Raw genomic sequence first — 26381 nt, 5'->3', positions numbered from 1 at the left:
ACTGTCACTCCAATTTTAAATTTCTTTTTTGATTTGTTCCTGCCAATGGGTTAACACCTGCAGCGAAACAGTGGAGAGAGGAATTCCAGATGAATGCGTTAAGCTTTTGTAAGCAATTATCCCACAATGCAATTTCAGAGCTTTAATCTCTGAAAAAGACAAGACTTGTTATTTACAGTCTTATCTATACCATGGGTTCTTTGCTACAGGACAAGGTGAAAATTGCTTGATATGATGAACAAGTCACAGTCGTATCCTGCTTTCAGCTGGTATGTTCTATTCTACACACCCATAATACTAGCTCCCAGTGCACAAGATGAAGGTATGAAGCAAAAACATTTCAGCTACAGTTATTGCCAAAAATCCTTGATTTGCATCACAACAGGTGCCAAATGTATTGCAAAAAACAAAATACTGCAGATCATGGACCTGAAATGTTAACTTTATATTTCCCTCTCCACAGATGCTGAGTGTTTCCAGCATTTTCCGTTTTTATGCCAAATATATTGCTTTAGATAGTACCAGAGGAAAAAAAATCATCTTCAAGTATTTACTGCAGCTCTGTGGCTTTTACATTGTCAGATTTCATGATTATGCTTTTGTTATTGTGCGTTATGCCAAACGTTACAGGAACACTTAAAGAAATGTTGGTATGCTACTGGATCTGTTGTTTGCTGTATTGTTCTACTGCAGAACCAGCTGGGTTGTTAAGCTGCATTGTAAATTCTATGGGAAGAAAGTTAAGATCAAACTTTGGGGCTTTACAAACGTCACAGATCTTGCATCCTTCTGAGACTCACAAGCACGAGAATCCTCCGAATTAGTAAAGGCCAGTTACATGTTTGTACTCTAGTGACAGTGTGATTTTCACAGCCTTTTTCTTCTCAAAATAAAATATGCTAGAAACACTCCTTGCTACCTTTATAAATGATGCCAGCACTCCAGCTGTGAAAAAGACAAATAGTCTACGACAAATTTCTTTGGCTGCCTTGGACGTGAATGAGGTGCCTCCTTGAAATGCTGCTGCTGGCTGTATATTCCATATATATATATATATGTTAATATCTCAGGTAGGTCAGATTAGGTTTTGCTGATATAAAGGATGCTCAATTGCCCTCCGAGCATATCTGAAAATCATATATGGGAAAATATATTGGAATGAATTTTGATGCTGGCATTTTACCAACCATGTCAAAATTCTTGCGCTGCCCCAGGCATTGTGGTTTTACGTTTCTAGTAAATTTACAAAACAATTGATGGTCCACATGACCTGTCAGAGATGCAATTTTTTTCTCTAGAAGTAAAATAGTAGCTTATTGCCCTTGTCTGTCTTGCAGTCAAGAAATAGCTGAAGCCTTTAAAGCTGCTTCTGGTATCTAAAGCTTAAGACACCTTTTCACCTTCATGCAAGTGTTACTTGTAGCAGCACTTTGTGTGTTTAGTATTTTCATTCCTTTCAAGTAGGGACATTAAGAAATTAGTGGCCACAGAATGTGGAATGGGTCACACTGGTCAATATCTGGGCAGGTTAGTGCAAATGCCCTGCAAAGAAAATAATACCTCCAGTTTGCCTGCACAAGTAAAAATCATAAAGGAAGAATAGCTCTGGCTATTATCTGTAGCAACATTATGAAATGTGTTTAAAAAGAATGTTTTATGATTTCGCTACACATGGTGACCAGAGTAAATCTTCCTCGCATGTGGTCTTATCCGTGTCTAATAGTTTGTTCATAACATTCAATTTAAGAATTGTTTTAAACATGCTTCTTTTTTATTGACTGATATAAAATAATAATTACAAAGTAATGTCTAACTAGTGGTAATCAAGCTCTTTGCCTTTGTGGGCCACATAAGTGCATAACATGGAGCCTTGGATGCCACATATAAAGTTTAGTCCATGTTCCAATCAATTTGTATGTATCTCAAGTTGTGGAAACTTAGAGGTCTTGGTGTTCCAATTTTTTTTTTATTCATTCATGGGATGTGGGCATCGCTGGCAAGGCAAGCATTTATTGCCCATCCCTAAATGCCCTTGAGAAGGTGGTGGTGAGCTGCCTTCTTGGACCACTGCAGTCCATGTGGTGAAGGTTCTCCCTCGGTGCTGTTAGGAGGGGAGTTCCAGGATTTTGACCCAGCAACGATGAAGGAATGACGATATATTTCCAAGTCAGGATGGTGTGTGACTTGGAGGGAAATGTGCAGGTGGTGGTGTACCCACGCGCCTGCTGCCCTTGTCCTTCTCGGTGGCAGAGGTCGTGGGTTTGGGTGGTATTGTCGAAGAAGCCTTGACGAGTTGCTGCAGTGCATCTTGTAGATGGTACACACTGCAGCCACGGTGCACCAGTGGTGGAGGGAGTGAATGATTAAGGTGGTGGATGGGGTGCCAATCAAGCGGTTGCTTTGTCCTGGATGGTGTCGAGCTTCTTGAGCGTTGCTGGAGCTGCAATCATCCAGGTAAGTGGAAAGTATTCCATCACACTCCTGACTTGCAGATGGCGGAAAGGCTTTGGGGAATCAGGAGGTGAGTCACTCACCACAGAATACCAAGCCTCTGACCTGTTCTTGTAGCCACAGTATTTATGTGGCTGGACCGGTTAAGTTTCTGGTCAATGGTGACCCTCAAGATGTTGATGGTGGGGGATTCGGCGATGGTAATGTCGTTGAATGTCAAGGGGAGGTGGTTAGACTCTCTCTTGTTGGAGATGGTCATTGCCTGGCACTTGTCTGGCGCAAATGTTACTTGCCACTTATCAGCCCAAGCCTGGATGTTGTCTAGGTCTTGCTGCATGTGGGCACAGACTGCTTCATTATCTGAGGGGTTGTGAATGGAACTGAACACTGTGCAATCATCAGCGAACATCCCCACTTCTGACCTTATGATGGAGGGAAGGTCATTGATGAAGCAGCTGAAGATGGTTGGGCCGAGGACACTGCCCTGAGGAATTCCTGCAGCAATGTCCTGGGGCCAAGATGATTGGCCTCCAACAACCACTATCATCTTCCTAATTTAGGATTTATCCGCCAATGAGGCAACAGTGCTAAGAACAGCCCTTTTCAAAACTGCAGGTCAACAAAATTCAAACAGGATAAACAAGCAAACAAGACAAAGATGTGCCCACCCGTTGTTGCCAGCGTGAGGAACATAGGAACAGGAGTAGGCCATTCAGTCCCTCGAGCCTGTGCCGCCATTTCATTCCTGGCTGATCTGTACCTCAAACCCGTGTTTGACCCATATCCCTTGATACCCTTACCGAACAAAAATCTATCGATCTCAGTCTTGAACGCTTCAATTGAAGCTCTCAAGTGAAAAATATCTCAATCAGAATGTCATGAGTTCAAACCCCACTCATAATCTAGGTGACACTTCAATGCAGTACTAAGAAAATGTTACATTGCCAGAGGTGCCATTTTTAGATGAGATGCTAAACCCCTGTCCATCTGCCCATTTGGGGAGAATTAAAAGATATTACAGCACTGTTTGAAGGAGAGAGGGAATTCTAAAAATAGATTATCTGGTGATTATCACATTGCTGTTTGTGGGTCCCTTGCTGTGCACAAATTGGCTGCCGCAATTCCTACATTACAACAGTGACTACACTTCAAAAGTACTTCATTAGCTGTAAAGCGCTTTATGACATCCTGCGGTCATGAAAGGTGCTATATAAATGCAATTTTTTTTTAGTCGATGAATGTTAATGCATTCTTATGACTCTTTGTTGTCTGCGGTAACCCATTCATTTCGACAGCATTAATGCCTCTGCTAAAATAGCAATCAAAGGAATGTCATACAAATCTGTTAAGTGTCCACACAATTATATCATTAACAACAATTTCTGTTTTGATTAATTTTTTCATTACATGGAAGTCAATTGGCAATCTCAGTCACTAACTATGCTTTCTAATTCTTTGCTGAAAGTAATTTCTTACCTCACCCTATCACTCATTATAGATGTTTTGTGGATTTTCTGGCAGTGTACTTTTCAAACCCAAAATCACTCAAATGGCCGTAATAGGACATACAGAACTAATTTTATTAATTCAGTTTGGCAGGCTGCACTCCATCTGTTAGAGTGCCTAGGGTAATATTTTGTTAACTGTGACTGCCCCACAAAAGCTGGAATGAAATAATTGCTGCCAGATGCATTGTTTCACTAATAGCATTAACTCACCCGTGCTTTTAAAACTGTACACATTTTTACATTGGAAAAGTTATTTAATTTTTTCCCCGAGCTGAAAAAATTAATAAGTTACTGTGCAATTCAGAATAGCATAAATCCTGCGTTGGCTTCCTCCCTTAATCCAACACAACCTCATGCGTCAAAAGCATTTCACTTCATCACCTGGATAAGGAATGATTAACACAAACTCACCCACTGAGTTTGAATGTAAATGAAAACTGGAATTTCAATTTGCAATGTAGGGTGATAGTAAAACGTAACAGTAGATTTGGTCTTGGTGGAAAAAAATCCTGCACAGAATATAGCAGAATAATCTTCTTCATAATCCATCATTCAGGCACCGCACATGACTGATGCTCTTTTAAAACTGATTAGCGCAAATTGAAATGGATCAGTTGTTTTGCAACCATCTATCTATCTAGATTATCAACAGGAAGTTCAATAATGGGCCTGTGATATGATTTTTTCAAATTGATTTTTTCATTCTCCAGAAGAAATATTTCTGACTTTTATGGTTCAAAAGTAAAGGGACAAACCCTAAGCAGGAGAGATATTTCCATCAAGTACTGTGCACTATGAGTAAGAGTCTCAAAAAATGACATTATTAAGCACTGAAATTGTAAATCTCTTCGTTGATTAGGTATAACTTATTCATTTCAAAATTACATGTAAAGTAATGCATGATTCAAGATGTAGTTTACATAACTTAAGAACTAATTGGTTCCTTTATAGAATTAGTCATAGGAACTGAAGTTACATTTGTTACTGTTGCCTGTATTACTATTTTTGGGAAGAGCTTCATGATCACATGGACAAAACAAGTTTATGCCCCTTGTTGTGTTAGGAATTTCATTCCTCATTTTACTCTCACAATGTTGCAAATATCACAGTATGCACCATGTTGTGCCACCTCCAGTTTAACTCCCAGAGCCCAAGCAAAATTCCACAATCCAGTGCGTCATTTCAGTATTAGGGTTGTGCAACCATATAGTACGACTAGTGGCTCAGGTCAGTAGATGATGCACCAATAGATACATTTAATGTGTATATGGCAAGGTTTCAGTGGTCAATGTAGGTTCCTCCAAAGTGTAGAGCACTGTTGGACAACTGTTTGCACATATGGAGCATAAAGTGTACACGCTCACATATGTACAGTGGTGTGTTGATAATTAGAAGATGGAGCCCTCAACTTTCTGCAGCCAGTATTAATTGGCCAACATAAATGAAGCAACATTTAATGCATTTGACTCACCTTGTCCTGGAAAACACAACATAGCTATTGATTTTATCCTGCGAAAGGCACTTCATGATCGTAGGGGTAAAAAGTGCCCTTTGGAGGATAAAATTGATCAGCTCCAGATAACCCTCTCAGAAAATGTACTAACGGATGGGTCTAGGCTGGACAAGCAGCGACAAGCTTACCAGTGCTCTGTGCTGGTTGGTTACAGAGCTTTAGCACGTTAAACTCCAGCAATACCCCGAGTGCACCTGTGAGTCCCTAAACTGTTGTCCTGACAATTTGCACCGAAGCAATTTGAAGATAAGTAAGTGGTTTGTCCCTATGGAAAGAAAAGTGTCCATATTGAGAAAACAGAAACTCTACCTGGGCGGATTTTTCAGTAGCCTGATTTGGAGCCTCTTAAGTATGGTGATGGATTTCCACACCTGTTAAGACATCCAGCTGACCAATCCAAAAAAAATGAATTTAGCTAAAAATATTTTATTGGAATTCAACATATCACAATCTGTAAGAAAAAAGAAAATGTGTCTTCTATACAGGAGCTTGCCTGTTCAATGGGAAAGGGAAACCAAGAAGTCCATTTGATATGGAAATGCAAAGGAACTGTTAGAAAATGAAATATGTCTAAAGGTTGGCGATTGGTGGCAGTCTTTAATTTCCTTTTCATTTGGTGGAATGTAACAATCTGTGGAATTTATGCACCTTAAATTGACAGTTTTAATCTGGACAGTCCTCTTGATGTCAGGTGATTTTCTTAATCAACCATTTGCATATTCACCAGCCTTGTTCAGCAGCAACATCAGTTTATTGCTCTCAGCTGTTTTCAGAGCAGACAGAAAGTAGCAAAAGATTTCACTTAAATGCCAATTACTTGTGATTATCAAAGAATTCCCTGGACCAATTAATTTTCTACTCTGCAGACCTGCAGTTTACAAAAATGCTCGGGACTTTCAACTATTCACTATTTTATTTTCAGAAGCTGTACTGAGATACTACAAAGCAATTCCTCACAAAGATTCCGCTCATAAAAAGGCTACACATCTGCAATCAGAATGAAACAGAATGTTGAAGGGCATGGCAACAAATGAGAAATAATGATTCTGTTGGAACTTCAAGACATGTAGTGTACTCGCTTTACTGAAATTAGTCAATTTGTTAGCGCTAAACTGAGAACAAGGAAGTGCAATTTTTAAAATGTATAGTTTGAGTACTGATCATTGCTGAGGCTACATTTGGACTATTGTGTATAATTTTTGGTACTTTACCTTCAAAAAGACTTTAGTACAGATTTAAAAATTCATTCTGATGATGTGGGCATCACTTGCGAAGCCAGCATTTATTGCCCATCCCCAGCTGCCCTAAGAAGGCGGTGGTGAGCCGTCTTCTTGAACCACTGCAGTCCATGTGGTGAAGGTAGTCCCACAATACTGTGAGGTAGGAAGTTCCAGGATTTTGACAAGCGACAATGAAGGATCAGCATTTTATGTCCAAGTCAGGAGGTCCAATGGCACATTGGTGGTGGACATTTGGATGAGTGGATGCAGTTCCAATCAATCAGACTGCTTTGTCCTGGATGGTGTCCAGCTTCTTGAGTGACGTTGCAGCTGCACCCATCCAGGCAAGTTGAGAGTATTTCATCACACTCCTGTATTGTGCCTATTATACGTTGGAGAAGCTTCGGGAAGTCAGGAGGTGAGCTACTCACCACAGAATATCCAGCCTTTGCCCTGCTCCAGTTGCCACGGCATTTATGTGGCTGTTCCAGTTGAGTTTCTAGTCAATCGTGGATTTTGATAGTGGTGGAGTCGGCAATGCTAATGCCATTGAATGTCAGGGGGAGGTGGTTAGGCTCTCTCTTGTTGGAGACAGTCATTGCCTGGGGGGGGGAGGGAGGGAGGGGGGGGGAACTAGCTCTGGAGCACAGGTTTTCAGCATTACAGCCAGAATGTTACTGGGACACGTAGTCTTTACTGTGTCCAGTACATGCCATCATTTCTTGATATCACATGGAATTAATCAAATTGGCTGTAGATTGATATCTGTGATGTGGAGACCTGAGGAGGGCTGAGCAGTATTGTCCTCTTATCACTACTGGCTGAAGATGGTTGCAAATACATTAGCCTTTTCTTTTGCACTCATGTGGTAGGGCTGCAGAGTTTGGACCTGATCTGTTGTTTGTGGGATTGCTTAGCTCTATCTATAATATGCTGCTCTCATTGTTTAGTATGCAGGTAGTCCTGTGTTGTAGCATCACCAGGTTGGTACCTCATTTTCAGGTATGTCTGGTGCTGTTCTTGGCATGCTCTCCAACACTCCTCATTGAACCAAGTTTGGTCACTTGGCTTGATGGTGATAAAGGAATGAGGGATATGGTGGGCCATGAGGTTATATACTGCGATGGTATACAGTTCTGCTGCTGCTGGTGGTGGTCCACAGCGCTTCATAGATACCCTGGTTTGAGCTGCTAGATCGGTTCTTAACCTATTCCACCTAGCACAGTGGTAGTGCCACACGACACAAGAGTGTCCTCAGTATGACCTAACTGACCTCAACCTCACTGGACACAGCAAAGGCTACAGTCCCAATCAAATCCAGGCTGTAGTACTGAAGACCTGTGCTGCAGAAGGAGCTACGCCCCTAGCCAAACTGTTCCAGTACAGCGACAACATTAGCATCTACAATGTGGTCATCCTCAATGTGTCCTCAGAGTGAAGACGAGACTTGATCTCCTCATGTACTGTGCAGTGGTCATTCTGACCAATGCTGTTATGGATAGATGCATCTGTGATGGGTAGATTGGTGAGGATGAGGTCAAGTTGGTTATTCCCTCGTGTTGGTTCTCTCACCACCTGCCGCAAGCCCAATCTGGCAGTTATGTCCTTCAGGACTATGCCAGCTCGGTCAGTGTATGGTACCACTGAGCCGCTCTTACTGGTGGACATTTAACTCCCCCACCCAAAGTACATTCTGTGCCCTTGCTACCCTCAATGATTACTGCAAGTGATATGCAACATGGAGGGATACTGATTCATCAGCTGAGAGAGGACGGTAGGTGATAATCATCAGGAGGTTTCCTTGCCGATGTTTGACATGAAGCCATGAGGCTTCATCGGGTTCAGAGTCAATGTTGAGAACTCCCAAGGTAACTGCCTTATGACTGTGTACCACTCCACCCTCACCTCTGGCAAGACTGTTCTGACGGTGGGACAGGATATACCATGGATGATGGAGGAGTCTGCGACGTTGGCTGATTGGTCTGATTCTGTGAGTTTGACTATGTCAGGCTGTTGCTGTGCACAAATTGGCTGCTGCATTTGTCCATATATCAACAGTGACTACTCTCCAAAGAAGTAATTTCTAGGCCAGACCGGGTAAGGACTACAGATTTCCTTCCTTAAAGGACGTTGGTGAACCAGTTGGGTTTTTACGACAGCCTGACAGCTCATGGCACCAACGAGCCCTAGTAACACTGAAGTCAATGGGGATCAGGGGAAAAGCTCTCCAGTGGCAGTCTGAATGATTACTGTCCTATAATTGCCTGAAAGGAAATGACAAATTTCAAGTGTGAGACTGATACAAAGGTTAAATGTCCACCTGCAACTAGTCTGTGGGACAACTCTCCCAACTTTGGCCCAGTTCACAGATGTTAGTGAGGAGGACTTTGCAGGATCAACTATGCTGGATGTAACTTCGTTATGTCTTGTATTGATGCTAAGATTGCAGCTGAGTGATCCATCTGGTTTTATTCTTGTTATTCTTTGTAGCGGTTTGATACAACTGTATGGCTTGGTAGGCCACTTGAGAGGGCAGTTAAGAGTCAACCACATTGGGAGTGGAGTCACATGTAGATCAGACTGGGTAAGGACAGCAGGGGATATATTCGAGTCAATTCTTAATTTTCAAAATCAAATTAAATCACTTTAATGGATTCTTTATTAGATCTATTAACTCAATGTTGGGACTTCTTATCCAAGCCAACCACCTCCCCTTTTGCCCTAATTTTACACTGAAAGATGACTTTCAAGGCACATAAGGTACCAGACTTAATACTGTCCCAAGCTATTGATTATTGTATAAAATTATTGTAAGTTGACAGCATTTAAGTCTTTAAAAAAATGTTTATTAATTTTATAAATAATCTGATAAAGTTTGTATCAGTCTCACACTTGAACTTTGTAATTTCCTTACAGGCAATTATAGGATTGTAATCATTCAGACTGCCACTGGAGAGTTTTCCCCCGATCCCCATTGACTTCAGTTCTACTAGGATTCCCTTGGTGCCATGAAACTGTCGGGCTGTTGTAAAAACCCAACTTGTTCACCGACATCCATTAAGGATGGAAATCTGTAGTTCTTACCTGATCTGGCCTAGAAATTACTGTTTTAAAGAATAGTCACAGTTGTTATGTGGAAAAATGCAGCTGACGATTTGTGCACAGTAAACTCTCGCAAGCAGCAAAGGAGATGAATAACCAGTTAAACTGTTCGTTTGTTGGTGGTGCTGATTCAGGAAAGAACACTGGCCAGAACACATTGATCATTGGATCTTTTACATCCACCCAAAAGGCAGATGAGGTCTCGGTTTAAAATCTAATCCAAGAAACAGCATCTCCGCCAATGCAGCACTCTTTCAGTACAGCACTGTAGTCAGCCGAGATTATGTGCTCAAATCCTGGAATAGGTCTTAAATCCCAAACTTCTGACTCAGAGTTCTACCAGCTGAACCAAGCTGCCAATTAAATTATTTATTTTAAATGGGTTAATGTCTCGGCTAAGACTGCAAAGAAATGCCCTAAAATGGATGAAAGGTGCACTTATTAATAACATCAACATTGATTTCCAGGCTTCACATTCCATTTTTCACAGCTTTGTTTTAAAATCTAAATCTCCTGTATCTCCAGACGTGATGTGGGAAAAATGTTTTTTTGCACCATCTGTGCTTTCAGCTGAAATGTAATTGATGCACAAACATTTGGGAAAATGTTTCGAAGATATGATAAACATAGAGGACAAATATTAATTCCACTCAGAGACATAGGCAGCTAAATTATATTCAAATATAGCCAACATGTCTGTGGAGAGAGCTATCTAAACTTCAAAGGCCAAGTATTTGCCAGTGTTTAAATAACAATAACCCAAAACAGATTTGTGACCAGAGACACAGGGCATGATTTTGATTCTGAGCCAGGAAAGGGCGGTGGGATCAAATTGCGAACAGGAATCCCGGAAGTACGGGTTTCCTGGGCGTCCTTACAATTTTGACGGAAGGACGTCTTTTATTATTTTTTGTCAGTTTGCCATCTGACTGACCTGCTGATTGACAAGGCTGGTCTCAGTCGGACGGGAGACCAGGCAGGGAGAGGATGTTTTCAGGTGAGTGTTTGTTTGTATGAATGGGGGTGGGAGGTGGGGGGCATGGGTGGGCACAGGTGGGCACGGGAGCATGGGGTACAGGGGCATGGGGGCACAGGAGGAATAGGGGCACAGGGGGCATGGGTTGGCACAGGGCATAGGTTGGTACAGGGCATGGGTTGGCACAGGGTTACGGCAGGATAGAGTCATGGGGGAGGGTTCGGGTTCATCGCGTGGGTCTGCAATCGTTGGGGGGGGGGGATCGGGATCGGGGGTCCACTATCATTAGAGGGGGGGATCAGGGTCGGGTGTCCATGATTGTTGGAGGGGGGGATTGGGATCGGGGGTCCACGATCGTTGGGGATGGGGGGGCGGAGATTGGGGGTGGGGCTCCACGATTGTTGGGGGGGATCGGAGACAGGGGTCCGCGATCGTTGTGGGGGGGGGGCAGAGATCGGGAGTCCACAATCATTGGGGGGGGGGTCGCTGCAGGTAGGCTTGTTGTGCCTGGGGGAACCACTCCTGCTCCACAAGCTGTGTCAGAAAGGCACCGACCTGTTAGTCTCGGGACTTCTCACCTCCTTTCACATGGCGTGAAAGAGAAGGCCCCGGAATCCCGGCCTCCGGGGTTAAAATTGGAAACCGTGGGAAAATGGAGGCCCGCAGCCTCCCTGCAAAGTTTTAAGGCCCGACCCGCCTCCTGGGAGCGGGTTGGCTGCCTGCCCCTTGTCCCGCCCCGGTGGAAACCGGAAATGGGTGGGTTGGAAGCGGGTTGGGGGCGGGTCTGAAATGGTTGCAATTTTGAATGCCCCCGTCCCCAGCCCACCCATTTTTCACTTTTAAAATCGTGCCCATAATAACAGAACCACCACAAGGCAATGAAAACTGACTGTAAATATTGTTCAGCAGTCAGGTGATACAATTACTCATGTGCAAGGTATACCACTGCTTCCTTCCAACCACAAAGTAAATACATTTCACACACAACCAGAATTTTTGTGAACTGTAGTCAGATTGTTGCATACCACTTGAAGAGACATACAATCATCAATGAGGACAGGAAATGTACCACTGAACACTACCAATCTTAGTGCTGTCTTACATTAATGATGGCCTAACAAAAGGAACAGATTAGATTATATGACAATAACTTCACATGGATAATTTTCACTATAAGCAGGTCATCTCAGGCTGGGAATATTAAAACAAATCTGTGAATCTCCATTCTTCAGTCACATTATTTACAACTTTAGAAAATCAAAAACTGATGCAACTCATTTTGTCCTATCTCTGCGGTTCACAGGATATTTGATTTGGAGATGTCACCAGAGATGCAGTTAGTTTGCACTGAAACAGCACCATAAGTTTGAAAATTACTGTTGCATAGAGCTTTGTTGCACAGTTCATAAAATTATACATTGCAAGAATCAAAAATACATCTCAAATATGGTGCATCTTTGAAATGACTAAGAAATGTACCTCCCAAATTCATTTTCACAAGAGCTGTTGTAATATATGAAATTCTATCTGTGACTATCAGTACATATTAAAGATTAGTGACAGTATTGTAAGGAAATTTAGTGCATGACTTTGATTCTCAAATTGTGTTACTTTCAATGTAATTATCATGTTTTTATCATTGTACACATTGCATTTGATTCCCAATCTCCTGGATTATACTTATGTAGAAATTACAACAGTATCTGTGCCAATCTCGCTGACAGGAACTTACACAGAAATTCCCTGCAGATCTCATTTGCTTACACCGGAATATAAAAACTGGCGTCAAACAAATGCAGGTGTAGTCCCACCAATAGGGGTAATTGCTCCTGACTTCTGCTATGCCGACTCACTCTCAGAGCCTTTTGCATCTGTTACATCTTTTCCTCTTCCATTATTATTCAGAACAGGGATATGCCCACTGGGAATGCAAATCCAGCTGCTTAGACCGTCTGAACGTGTGACGGGGGAGCAGGGGCCCAAATCATTTCGGAGCTCTGAGACTGATAGCATTTTGGTTACGTACAGTTTAGGTCTCAGTAAGAATCTTTTTTTAAAAAGTGTGCATTTGTGCCATGTTCTGTTATTTATGGAGATTCTGGTGATGCAGGAAAGGGTGCACTTATGTTGTGCTGATGTATTTAGTCAGATGATTAATACTTGCATGGTAAAGTGGCGCCAAAGAAGTGTGATGTGGTTTTGTAGGATGTGTACTGGATTGAAGGATATGTCATTTATTTAAATGTGATGGAGAAGAAGTTATGGCAACTGTTATAAAGATAGAATGTGTTAAACAGATGAGAACACTTCATTGATAAGTTGAGTTTTGATGCCCCTTGCAGCAGTCATTAAGGAGTCCTCTCTGCAACAGTCCTCCTGATGCTTCATTCCTTGCCGTTCTGCCTCCAGCACAGGTACAGCCACCTCCCCAGTAATCTTCATGCCCAGGCCTTTTTGGATGTCAAAGTTGTGCAGGGCACAGCAAGTTAAAACTATGCAGGATACATGATCTGGAACTTGTTGCAAAGTCGCACCTGGTCTATCAAGGCAGTGAAAGTATCCCTTTAAGACCACAAAAGTTCTCTCAATGATCACTTTAGTAGAGGCATGTGCCACACTGCAGCACTCCTCAGCTATTGTTCTTGCAGAACATGGCAGCAAGGGGTATGCCTTGTCACCCACAAGCATCCATTCACATGACTATCTTTCTTGAAGAGCTCAAGCATGGCAGAATTCCTGAAGATGACTGCAGAATGACAACTTGCAGCAAATGAAGGTATCTTTGCATATGGTCACACACTACCTGAACATTAAGCGAATGGTACTGTTTATTGTTAAGAAAGTTGAGGGGGTTAATGCTAGGAGTTCGCAATAATATGAGTGCCATCTATTGCATCCTGCATTTTGGGAAACCCATCAATCAAAAAAACTGAATGGCCTATTAAACTGCTGCCCTGCTGTCATGCCAGCTCTTCTGAAATGTATATCAGTGACCTGAGAAATACATGTCCTTGAGTGATATTGCACAGATCCCCCATAGCTGCTTGAAATAAACTGGTAGCATAAAAGTTGAGTGCAGTCACCACTTCCACAGCCACAGAGCTGTCCAGGCAGACAAACCTGACAGCAGATCTTTATATAGAAGCTGGCACAGCTCCACTACTGCCTCCTTGGTGAAGTGCACTTTACTTTTCTAACACAGAGCACTTTTCCAACACAGAGCACTAAGACCTTCATATGGTATTGGGGGGGGGGGGGGACAGTAATATCTTGTAGGGCACTGTCTCCTCAAATGCTGTCTCACTCTCTTTTCCTCCACCTTGCACTGGTCCTCCTCCTCCTTGATTAAAATTATTGATTAAGAATCCCATAGCTGGCATTCAGAACCTCATACTGTGGGAAGGGACAAACATTCTCCAGTGTTCTCAGAGGCCCTCAGACTCAAGTCAAGTCAAGCTCAATCCAGGTGCAAGGCAAAAAAACACTGCTCTGAAATCTCTTTTGAAACTTTCCCCAGTCTGCAGGCTCCAAAGTAAAGCACTTCCACCAGTATCAGTTGATACTGATGCAAAGTACATCACTTGTATCTTATTCTGAGATAATCTTGGTGTAATGGGAATGCAAGTCATGGGATTTGGGGACTCCAACATCATTTCTCCTCATTTTAATATATGGCAATCAGCTCCTAGCAGTGCACAAGATCACACTGGGAACTGCAGCACTGCGATTATGGGGTGGAGACCTAGCCGAAACAGGCCCCACCTCAGAATGCACCCTCAAAACTGCTGGCACACTGATTTTACAACAGAAGCTCACTAAAAACTATAAATAATTTTGGGGCTATAGTCTTTAATGAAAAGCACTACCATCACTTACTCTTTCAATCACATTTTTTGCTCATTGAGATAGATTCTGACTTTGTGCGATTGTGTAAAACAGGTGATAGTGAATTGGCAGCCCGTTATCCATCTCCCCTGATTTTTATTGCCATTGAACCACTTTGCACTGGCACAACAGTTGTAGTGTAAATGCAGCCCACAACAGCAAATGGGTCACACATTCTGGCTATAAAATGGGATTTGATATCACAGATTGTTTACAAAAATAAATGTTAACCATATTCTAAACTTAGCCAATATGCATCCTTCTGGTGGATTTATGTGAAATGGCTGACCAAAGGAGAAGGTAAAATATCCATTTAAAAAAAGGCTCTAATCTCCACAGTAACCAAACATTTTTGTTTCTTGGTAAAACCATTTCAGGAAATTGAAGTATGATTTGCCATTCTAGGTAATAGTAATATATTTTTGGAAATATGATTTTGTAAAGGAAAATTTTAAGTCATTCATTGTTTTCTTTATATACAATTCTACTGATGCTTTGTCAATGCCATATGCATTTTAATTCAATCATAATATCCATTATTATAATGTAATGTAATTTGCAAAGCAACATAATTTAATACTGTTATATTTCAGATTTGGTTAAAGAGGCTGTATTGATTAAACTTTACATCCAAACATTGTGTGATCTTACAAATGTCATTTCACAATCACCATTGCCAAACCCTGCATGAAGGCAATACATTTGACGACTGATACATGTGTCACCAACCCACACTATTGCAGAGAAATCAAGTTGGGTTTTTAGTCTGGCAATGACACCTTTTTCAATAAAGCTATAACATTGCAGCAAAGTTTCATTGTCTTATATATTCAGACCAAATAGGTTTAACAAAATGTATCAGTTTCTAGAAATTTCCCACTTAGGCTCACACATCTATAAAATAACTAACAAAGAGATGCACTTTTTGCAAAATAAGGATCAAATTATATGTCACCCATAAATTTCAGAATAATATGAATTTATGTTTTCAGAATTTGCTTCTCAGAACTGTGATTATCTTCTTAGATTATTTTACCTGATTGGGGCTCCTCTTGATTGAGCTGGCTTCAACAGGATTGTGATGGTTGTGTCGGTCTCATTCAGAGGTGTATCTGTATCATACAGTGGCATTGAGGGGGCTACCAATGGAAAGCAAAATTATTCATAAACAGAAGGCAGATATCGTACACGTTAGTGCAAACTTAGAACAGTCAATCATTTCTTTGTTTTTTTTAAAAAAGACTTATTATTATTATTTTACCTTTATGTCCCGTTGTCACACACTCATCAATTACTAAGACTGTGGCCAGTGATCTGTGGCCAGGCCTCGTTATTGTTGCTTCATAGGTGGTCAGTAGGAAATTGTGTTTGTGATGCTGACAACAGCTTGTGTTTATTTAGTGGTCCTCACATGCAGGAAGGCATCTCGACCACTTTGCAAATAAGGAGAAAAGGGATATGGTGGCCATCGAGTATGAGGAAAGGAGAGGCTAAGATGGAGGAATCGAAGACACGGTTGTCAATGAGGGTTTTAAAAAGGTTTTTGGTAGGAGGAAAGGAGATATAAGGCAGGGAAAGCTTAGTAGAGAGTTCCAGAAACGTAGTGCTGAATGAATGGCCATCAGTAGTGGAGAGGGGGGAGTGAGGGCGAAAGCAGTCCAGTGTTAGAGAAGAATTATTCTGAATTGGAAATCGCCTTGTTTCCATTGACCTCCCCCCCCACCCCCTTGGATTTCCCAACAGTAATTGAAATTAGGAACTCATTATGTAGGAAATTCCAAATTCAACCTTGAGCCTAATCACTTATGGGATAGCACAGCGCCACTGAACAGTTATTAAATTTAAAAATTGCTAATTACTGCCCACAGGGGAGTTTTAATAGATTGAGGCTTCATTAGAAGAGGATTTCTGCTGCTTCCTTGTCTACTGGTTGAATTTACTGACTGTTTTATGAACTGTAAGGCCTAGAGGTCAATAGACACAATCAAGCATATTTGTCAGTTGATAATGTTTCTGGTCTGTCATGGCAAGGTCAAAATAACCCTTACAGTATTGCTACTAATAGTGCTATTAAATATGACATCTGTATTAAGTGATGATTAAATATTTGAGAGATGTGGTGCATGCTCATGTAAACCATTTCTAGCAGCATTCACACTTAGGGATAGAAATTGGATCTCGTTGCGCCCAATTTACGGGCACAAAATGGACGCAATGAGGCCCAATTTCAGGGGCTAACATCCTGCATCCTAAGAATATGACAAATGTCTGACCCGAAATTGGGTTGGGCCATTTTTCAGGCGTCGGGGACAGCTGCTTAAAATAGGCATTAGGTGCCTTGCATATGTTAATGAGGGGCATAACACCAGTTTTCGGAACGCTCCTGGAAATTGGGGTGCCCTGAGCGATCCGTTTCATATCTTGTTATATCCCTACCTGCCTGCACGTTAATTTTAAAATGATTGTCCTCATCAACAAATCTCTCCATGGCCTCACCATTCCAGAACCTCATTTAACCATATGTTTCTTTACTCTTCAGATTCTGGCCTTCATTGCATCCTCCCTTCTCTTCACTCTACTTTTAGCTCTGGAACATTCTACTTAACCTCTTGCCGTGTTACCCCGTCCCTTCCTTCAAAAACCTTCTCAAAACTTACCTCCGTCAATACCCCAATCCTTCTTCCTCCATTTATTGGTCTCCAGTCATTTTCCATTTAGTGAAGTGCTTTGGGACATTTTATTACATTAAAGGTGTTATATAAATATAAGCTGCTGCTATTGTTATTGTTGCTGGAGCAGTTCAATTTGTGGAGGAAATGTTTCCTTGCAGGTATACATAACCACTTTTCATGTTTTACCATTGGCTTCTTGCCATCCAGGTGTGTACCGTTGGACATTTATGGCTAGATTTATAGCACTAAAAGTAGGTGATCTTCCCCTCTTTCCATTATTTAATCTTTATTGTTTTATTTTTATGCTTGGTCATCATTTGGGTAGGGATTGTTCATTCAGACGCAATTTAGTAATGGAATATGTGTATAATCAGGAAGACGCGTACCTCTCAACTATCCCGTTTTAATTAAGACACCCTGATTTTGCAGGGTTGTAGGGATTGTAGTTTTCACAGAAAGATGTATGGAATCACAGAATGCAATCCCAAAAATACTGCTGAAAATTGTGGAAAATCCTGGAATCCTTGTTGATATTTGTTTGTTTTGATCTAGTCAGTTAAAACAAATCAATGGGCCTGATTACACACAGGCAGAATTGTGGAACGCCATCTCCAAAATACTAGTTAAAAAAAACCTGAATTCCAACTAATAAATGGAATGTCATTTATTCAGTCAATGAAAACTAGTGACACTGAGAGTAAGGTATTAATCTGTCTCATCAAGAAGTGTGAATAAAACAAATTGAGCAAACACCAAACCAAAGCTATCTTAATTTGTTTATGGATTGGTGAAAACAATGGGAATGCATTCACAACAACTTGCATTTATATAGTGAGTATAGTAGTAAATATCCCATGGCGTTTCACCAAAGAAAAGAAGAATGGGTTAATGGCACGGAGAAACAGGCGAAGAGTTTGGGGAGGTGACCAAAAGCATGGTAAGTTTTGAGAAAGCTTTTGAAGTTGTGGAGAGAAGTAGAAAGGCAGGAAGTTTAGGAGAGCTCCAGAGTGTAGAGATGAGATGGCTGATGGCTCTGCCACCAGTGGTGGAGCAGATATAGTGCAGTGGATGACAGAGTCAAAAGAGCAGAGGGTACATTAGATTATTTGAATATTCATGGACTTTGATTTTGGATCTTTGTCCTGATTTTTAGGGCCTGTGTCCCAGATTTTCAAGTTTGCAGGTAAATATGTGGGTGAGAAGTTATAATCTGTCTAAATTCTTATCATATCCAGTGGGTGAGGGGGGTTGCCTTTTTATTAGATGGCTAATGGTGAGAATCTTTTTGTTCTACCTTACAGTAAGATGCTTCAGATTTTAGAAAATCCTCCAATTTTTGGCGTTCCCACTTGACCAACCCTTGCATTTGTTGCATTATCTTTCAATAAACAATAATTTGAAATCAGGCTCAGAACAAGCAATACAGCTTATCCCTTGAATAAAAGATTAAAAGGTGGCATGAATTGTCTTGGCCTCAATTTTCTCCAAGTGGATGATTCCACAGAAGAAAAACTACATCTAATTATTTTTATTGAAAAAAAAATCAATCTTATCCAGTTAGCTGAATCTTATTTGATTATCCTACATTGTTGTATCCAAGAACAACTTTGCATTTCATTAAAAGTTAAATAAATTATTCGAAGTGTGTCATCATCTTCCACACATGATCATCATTCATCATTACTGTTAAATATCAGAGGTCATAACTACCAATATTATCTTAATACAAAAAGGGTGGCCCAACTGTTAAGGTTCATGAGTTGGCGGGTTGGGGGGGGGTGAACTTTCAGGAATGAGATTAGCTCACACCACACTTTCACCATATCCACTTCAATTGAAGCATAAGTGAGGTGAACAACACAATTGAATGTGCTTCAATAAAGCAACAGATATTGTTCGAGGAGTAGGTTCATCCAGTGAAATATCACAACAATCTAAAGCAAGGACGTTTCCTCACACAAGTTAGGCAACAATAGCCTAGAAATGTCTGTGATACTATAACATCTTCATATGACTTTCCCCATCAGCTATTTTAACAGAGCTGTTAACTTGTCTAAAATAAATGGATTAACACGACTGTTAAAATAGCTAACTGGAACGTCATACGATTACATTCAGTATTCCTCCGCTAATATCACAACAGTCACTTCTAGGCTACTTTCTCTTTATTATTTCTAATTTTGGAATTGTCGCTAGTGATCATAATCACTAGAAATTTATTTTAAACATTTTGTTTCTTTCTCTCTTTTGTTTTGCATCTTGGGAAATTGTCATAGAACAGTAGCCAAGTCGTGAATATAAACTATAGTCATAAAAAGAAAAAAAAGCCTGTAAATATTGGAAATCTGAAACAAAAACATAAAGGGGCTAATTTTGACTTCGAGCGGACATCAGGTAGGCAGTGCAATTACACAACCTGTCCAATGTCCTCTTTGAGAGGCCCGAGCCATTTTGATGGCTGGGCCTCATTTAGATCATGCTGGTGAGTTGCGATTGCTGGACTAGTGCTAATAGGCAGGTCACCGGTCAGGGGAGGTGGGAATTCTGCTAGCTTCTCCACAGAGCTGAGCTGGATGTTCCATGTTAAGGTGGGGGGAGCCAATCAAAGGAAGGTGGCCAGGGGACATGGCCGTGCCAATAGCAAGCTGGAAGATTTTTGTGGCGAGAGGAGGGCATTCATGCTCATTCTGGCTGCTCAAAAATCATGCATAAAGTGCTTTGCAGTTGTCCCTTTAAGAACCACTGGTTAGGTCACTCAATGCCTAGTACCAAAATGTGGAGTGTGCATGGTGCACACTCTGTCTATTGGTACCTCAAACTTGCATCAGGGTCCTACAAATTGCCATAGGACCCTAATTTGGTGGTAAGTGGTGCACTGCCATCTTCAGCCCACTGCTGCGCCATTCTTGCCCCATTCGACCCTGAAAATCAGTCCCAAAATGCTGGAAATACACAGCAGGTCAATCAGTGTCAGTACAGAAAAAAGACAGGTTAATGTTGGAATGGTCTTACCCCCAAAACATTAACTGGTCTTTCCTTTTTATTTATATTCCTGTATAATGTTACAAAATATTGTTGCACCTTAATTTGTTGTATATAATAAAATGTATTTTAACTTAATTAGCTGTAGTTAATACTTTTAAATTTTACTGCAAATAAAAAGAATGCTACAATATATTTTAATTACATTACAATGATCCCTAAGATGTTAATCCTCGACTGCTATCCAATCAGATGCTCTAAGCAGTTAAAAAAAAATAATACCTTGATAACAGTATTTGAAAATTTTTTTCTGATTAGCTCATTTTCCTTGCCATTAACCATGCAAATATCAAAATCCCACATCAATTAGCATTCATAATGTTGCTGTGAACAGCCTTTTCAGTCCTTACAGCAGGCAACATTAAAAGGAACGGTGATATGCAAGAAAACATCCACCTAAATATTACACAAACTGTAAATGAAAATATTCCATGAATAATCATCCACAGAAGTAGTTTACTATTTAGAAAATAACTCCTTAATTTGCCACTGGGTTTCAATTTCCAAAATCTGCCATTACAATGTAAATGGTGATAGCTCACATTAGTATTTTTAAATTTATTCTCGGGATATGGACATCGCTGACAAGGCCAGCATTTATTGCCCATCCCTAGTTGCCCTTGAGAAGGTGGTGAGCCTTCTTCTTGGACTACTGCAGTCCACGTCGTGAAAGTACTTCCTCAATGCTGTGAGGTAGGGGGTTCCAGATTTTGGCCCAGCGACGATGAAGGAACAGCAATATATGTCCAAGTTGAGATGGTTTGTGACTTGGAGGGGAACTTAGAGGTGATGGTGTTCGCTGCCCTTGACCTTCTAGGTGATAGAGTTCGCGGGTTTGGTAGCTGCTGTCAAAGGAGCCTTGGTGAGTTGCTGCAGCACATTATAGAGATACTACACGCAGCAGCCATAGTGCGGTGGTGGTGGATGGAGTGGATGTTTAAGGTGGTGGATGGGTTTATAATTCATTATGCCTACAGCGTCCAACATTTTTGCCTTTGTGGGCTGCATTGATGTGTACTATGTAGGCCACACTTAGGGGGTAATATTTTGATTTAACGCTCCTGGGAGAGAGCCTCACTCACTGGAAGGGCACATTGGAAATTTAAAGTGCATGCTGCATGCGACATCCCAACCATTTATATTAATGATTGGAAAATAGTGCACAACACACGTCTGAATTTCTGATGTAAATTTCTAGTGGCTAGAAGCCCATTGGTAAGTAATTACTTCTGTGGATGAGGCTGACCCTGGAGTGCCAAGTCTGAAAATTAAGTCTATAAATTTTAAATGCATGTTCCCATTAATTTGCATAATATTTTTAGTCGCTGATACTAACAGATCTCGGTGTTTTGATTTAGGATTTATCGCTAATGATGCAACTGCATTAAGAGCAGCCTTTTCCAAATGTCCAGATCCATCAAATTTAAACCAGGCATGCCAGCAAAGAAGAAATATAAGAGCAATTTGAATTGAGTTGCCTGGGTTTTGAGGGTTGCATTGCCAGGGTATGGGGGCCCATGGGCTGCAGGTTAACCATCCCTGCATTATGTCATTGTCTGTAATTCCTAACAACCTTTTTAGTTTACATGGCAACACAATTTAAATCTCTTTGGCTTGTGAAGATTAATCTTGAGTTGTTAAGAATGCTTGTAGATTGCAAGGAGGTTATTTAGAAAGAAAGAAAAAAATAATCACTTTTGTAAAACTAGCAATCAATTGACATGTAGTATGTCAAACCTTTGTTTTCAAAAGAAAAACAAGCTTTTAAATACCACAGGATAAGGTTGTCCTTTAACTAGGGAAAATGAAAGAAATGCTGCCTCACTGAGATATTTTTGGCTGGTACAGAATGACATCTTGTATCATGCAACAATGCTTCTCACGTGACCAACACCCTTTCCTTCTCTAATCTATGCAAGGTAATGGTGGTACCACAATATACTGTGTCAGATGAAAATGAAGCACCCTCTTTTTCGAGCAGAGATGAACGACTTCATCAGGCTTAAAGAAGGATGCACCAGTTTGATGGAGTACTAAACTCAGATTACAAGAAAGAAGGCAAAAGCTTTTGTTGGGGCCCGATCTTCAACTTTCTACTAATAAAACTGGATATTAAAGCACCTTCCCCTCTGCCCACTATGGAGCTTCATTACGAAGGAAACTGAAATACCGTATGCACTCTGACAGAGCTTGTTTATTCTAATTGACAAGGAATCACAGGTATTCCAGGATGCAAGGGATCTCGCATCTTTGTTTCGTACTGGTCCAGACACTGCAGAGCTAGCGTCTTCCACTTGACACTTCAGTGCTTTTATGTGGAGACTCTCATTAATCAGTTGTCTAGATAGGCATATACATGCTAACCTTGCAGCTTGAGTTGAACTTCCAGTGCTGATGGGCATTAAAGGTGAGAGTGGTGTGGTGACACCTTTATAACTATAATCTACCCCTGCCACTGCTAAACATCTATAATTTTCTGTGGTTCATTGTGCAAGGGAGACAGAAATTGGCATCTTCAAAATTAGTGGAAGAAAGCTAACCTACTGGATACATTGCCTAATGGTCACTGAGAGTGTTACCTCTTTTAATTTGTTCCTGTGGTGCACATTGAGATGTCTAGAATCTATGACTGAGTGAAAGCTCCTTATTTTCTTGTGTATTACACAGTATTGTGCCTGGAATAAAACCTTTAGATTCATAGCATCCACAATTTAATAGTGACAGACTGTCAAAAATCACCCCTCTTTCATAATGATGCATTTCCTTCTGACATAACTCAGCTGATCAATAATAAAATTATGTGCGTATGTGATGGAGATGGCTGTTTTTTAATAGCTTTGAGATGTATTTAACTATCCTTATGTTAGAAGCTATTTTGGCGTAATTTCACTACTGGACTTAATTTGCCTCTTCCTCCAAGCGCATCCACTGCAGTTATGTGAAGGGATCTGGTATAAATACACTGATCTTCATATCCTTCAGCAAAGCTGGGGTATGTACTGTGTTTCATTGAAATTTAGGCATTTGTTTCTTTCATGCTTAAAGAAGGATGGAAATGAGGGTACAGGCGCCCCTTTCAAGGACACAGACACTTCTTGGGCCAAGTATCAGCCTGTTTGAACTTAGTACTGCAGGAGGAGCAGTTGGTTTTAATATATCTGCCTTATCCCTGTCTGAGAATGCAAGTCAGTCATTTTACTATGGAGCTTTCAAGTACATTTCCAGTCAGTCACTGGAGAGATGAATGGTAAGCACATGCTTGTGGGTCACTGCTGTAGCTGAATATTTGCTTCTATTAATTGTAGCTACCCTTTCACAGAATGAGATGTCTGTAACTTGTTCCAAACTTTTAAATCAGGTTTATTTGGCATACATTCTTGACAAGCTGATTACCACAGTTTGCTGCTCCTCTATACTCACAGCAGCATGTCATTTTTCATTGAAAATGTGGCTTGACTATAAATGGCAATGATGTAATATATATTCAATCAATAGAAACAATTAAAGATTAGAGCTAAAGGTTTAGGGGCCTGTATGTTCTTATATACAGTATAAGGAGGAAGTTACATGCATTATGCAATAAGGTTTAGAGGTATTCTGCACTACAAAATTTGAAAGGTCAGTTTTATGCTAATTCCTCTTGAGTTTGTCAGTGACGAGATCTGACCTGTGACTGCTGGTAAAGGTCAAATGGTGTACAAATCTTTAATCAATGTACAATCTGCAAATTTATTACTGTTCTATAACTGTTTATCATAAGTCAGTCATCCCTTGTCTATAATTACTATTGATCTATTTGAAGCATTACAAGTTTTACAATTGCTACTTTTAAAAGAATGACTGTAAACACCATAAATGCAATAATGCTTGGTTCAAATTGGATGAATAGTTCAAAGTTTATAATTAAATTATTTTAAGGTGAATAATATCAAAACCGAAATTAAGTTTGGTGCAAGACAGTATCTCTTTTATCCTTATATTTTCAGGAAATAATTCAAAATTTAAGTTTAATTTTCTTGAAGGAGTTTGCTTTTATTCATGGATCCTCAATTTTTGTTAGTTATCCATTTTAATCTCTCTTGTTTTACATTATTTCTTCCACAATTATAAATTCCCCTCTCTCTGCAGAATTCCAGATTGTTTTAGTTGATGCACCTGAGTCAGAAGGTTGTAGGTTCAAGCCTCACTCCAGGACCTGAACACGAATCTAAGTTGATGCTTCAGTGCAGTGTTGCATTTTCAGAAGTGACATATTTTGAATGAGATGTGAAAAATCGAGGCGACTTCTACCTGTTAAGTGGATGTAAAAGATCCCATGGCACTGTTTGAAGAATAGCAGGGAGTTTTCCTGATGTCCTGGCCAACATTCCTTCCTCAACCAACACCGTGAAAAATAAGATTAACTGGCCATTCATCTCAGTTGTTGTTTATGGGACCTTGATGTGTGCAAATTGGCTGCCTCATCTGCCTACATAACAACAGTGACTGCGCTTCAAAGATAATTCTTTGGATGCCAGGTGCTTTGGGATATTACTATATAAATACAAGTTTTTTCTTTCTTATTTGCTAAGAGGAGTTTAAAATAATGTGTTAATTCTTCCACTAATTTTTCTTTTCTCTTTTTTAGGAAATTCCTACCCATAGCCGTGGTGAGGTCATCAATTCTATGTGTGGGGAAAAAATGCAAGAAACTACATCAGAGAATTATGTAGAATTTACAGCACAGAAACAGGCCTTAAAAAAACTTACTTTGCTACTTTTAACAATTTATGTATCAGTATTCCCAGATCTCTTTGTTCCTTTACCCTAGTTCCTTACCTTCCCAGGATTAAGTGGCCTCCTTATTCTTCCTACCAAAATGAACCACCTCACATTTTGTTATATTGAATTTGATTTGATTTATCTGCCCAATCTGCAAGCCTGTTTATGTCTTCTTGTATTTAGATGCAGTCTTCCACATTATTAGCTATACCTCCCCAAATTGATATGATTTCCAAATTTGACACTATACCTTCAATTCTTGAGTCCAATTCATTTATGCATATGGTAAACAACAGTGGTCCCAGCACGGATCCCTGTGGGAGACCACTTCCCACTTTCTGTCAATCTGAGAAACTTCCCTTAACTTCTACCCTCTGTTTCTGTTTTGTAGCCCTCTTTCAATCCATTAAGCTACATGACACAAAGCACATTAAGGAAAACTTTCCTCCTCCGAGTATTCAGAATGCAAAACTTCTTAATTGAATGCAGAAACATCTAAGAATTATTAATCTACTTTGTCATGCACTCAAATGTTTTAAAAACTATTTGTATAAAACAAAGGGTTCTATTCATCATATGTAATTTTTTTACCCTTAAATTACAGTGGCACAATGTTAAACTTTGATCTTTACCTGAAATTTTTGTAGTAATGCGGGAAATGACAGGCAGCCCAAATCCTTTCACTGTGCTCGCTCTTATTGTGAAAGAGTACGTAGTTCCTGGGTAAAGCCCAACAAACAAGTGGTGTGTCTCATTTCGTTGTTTGAATACCCTCCCTCTTTGGCTGGAAAGTTCCACATTAGGATCAAAGGAACCAGCAGCCTTGTAGGTTATCTGAAAATAAATAAAAGCCACTTTTCTAAACTGCAGATTACACAAATACAATTTCTGTAATGGTCCATTTGCTGTTTGGAGTGTTCTGAAGCACTGGTACCAAATCTGCTATTTCCATCCGGCCCATGATCTATACAAAGAAATTCAACTGCTAGTGAATGAGCCCATTACAGTTGCCATTCACATCAGCCCAAGTGACATACAGACACTGAAAGGCAGGGCCCATGATTTATTTAATAGTGAATCATTTTTATGCTAGCTTCTCTCTGAATTTAATCACCGAGTGCAATTTCAAGTGAGCTGTCAAGATATTATAACTTGCTTCCTTTCACATAATAAAGGAATATGAACATATTGATTTATGAAAACATAGCACCTTTTTGCATTGTTCTTGATGTATCTTCACATTCCAATTCC

General features: G+C 40.4%; 1 protein-coding gene across 1 annotated transcript in view; it reads right to left on the bottom strand.

Moving 5' to 3' along the window:
- ptprt (protein tyrosine phosphatase receptor type T) overlaps positions 1-26381 on the bottom strand; it is a 721453-nt gene that overhangs the window by 265390 nt on the left and 429682 nt on the right. Inside the window, exons 11-12 of the mRNA XM_068000862.1 lie at positions 25763-25964; positions 15692-15794 (exon numbers count right to left, since the gene is read on the bottom strand). Of these exons, the coding sequence (XP_067856963.1) occupies positions 15692-15794; positions 25763-25964 (305 nt within the window). The remainder of the gene's footprint in view (positions 1-15691; positions 15795-25762; positions 25965-26381) is intronic.

Source organism: Heptranchias perlo, chromosome 19 (assembly GCF_035084215.1).
Source record: "Heptranchias perlo isolate sHepPer1 chromosome 19, sHepPer1.hap1, whole genome shotgun sequence".
NCBI classification, from domain to species: Eukaryota; Metazoa; Chordata; class Chondrichthyes; order Hexanchiformes; family Hexanchidae; genus Heptranchias; species Heptranchias perlo.
Note: the sequence above shows the minus strand (reverse complement) of the source record. Positions and strands in the feature narration are given on the sequence as shown.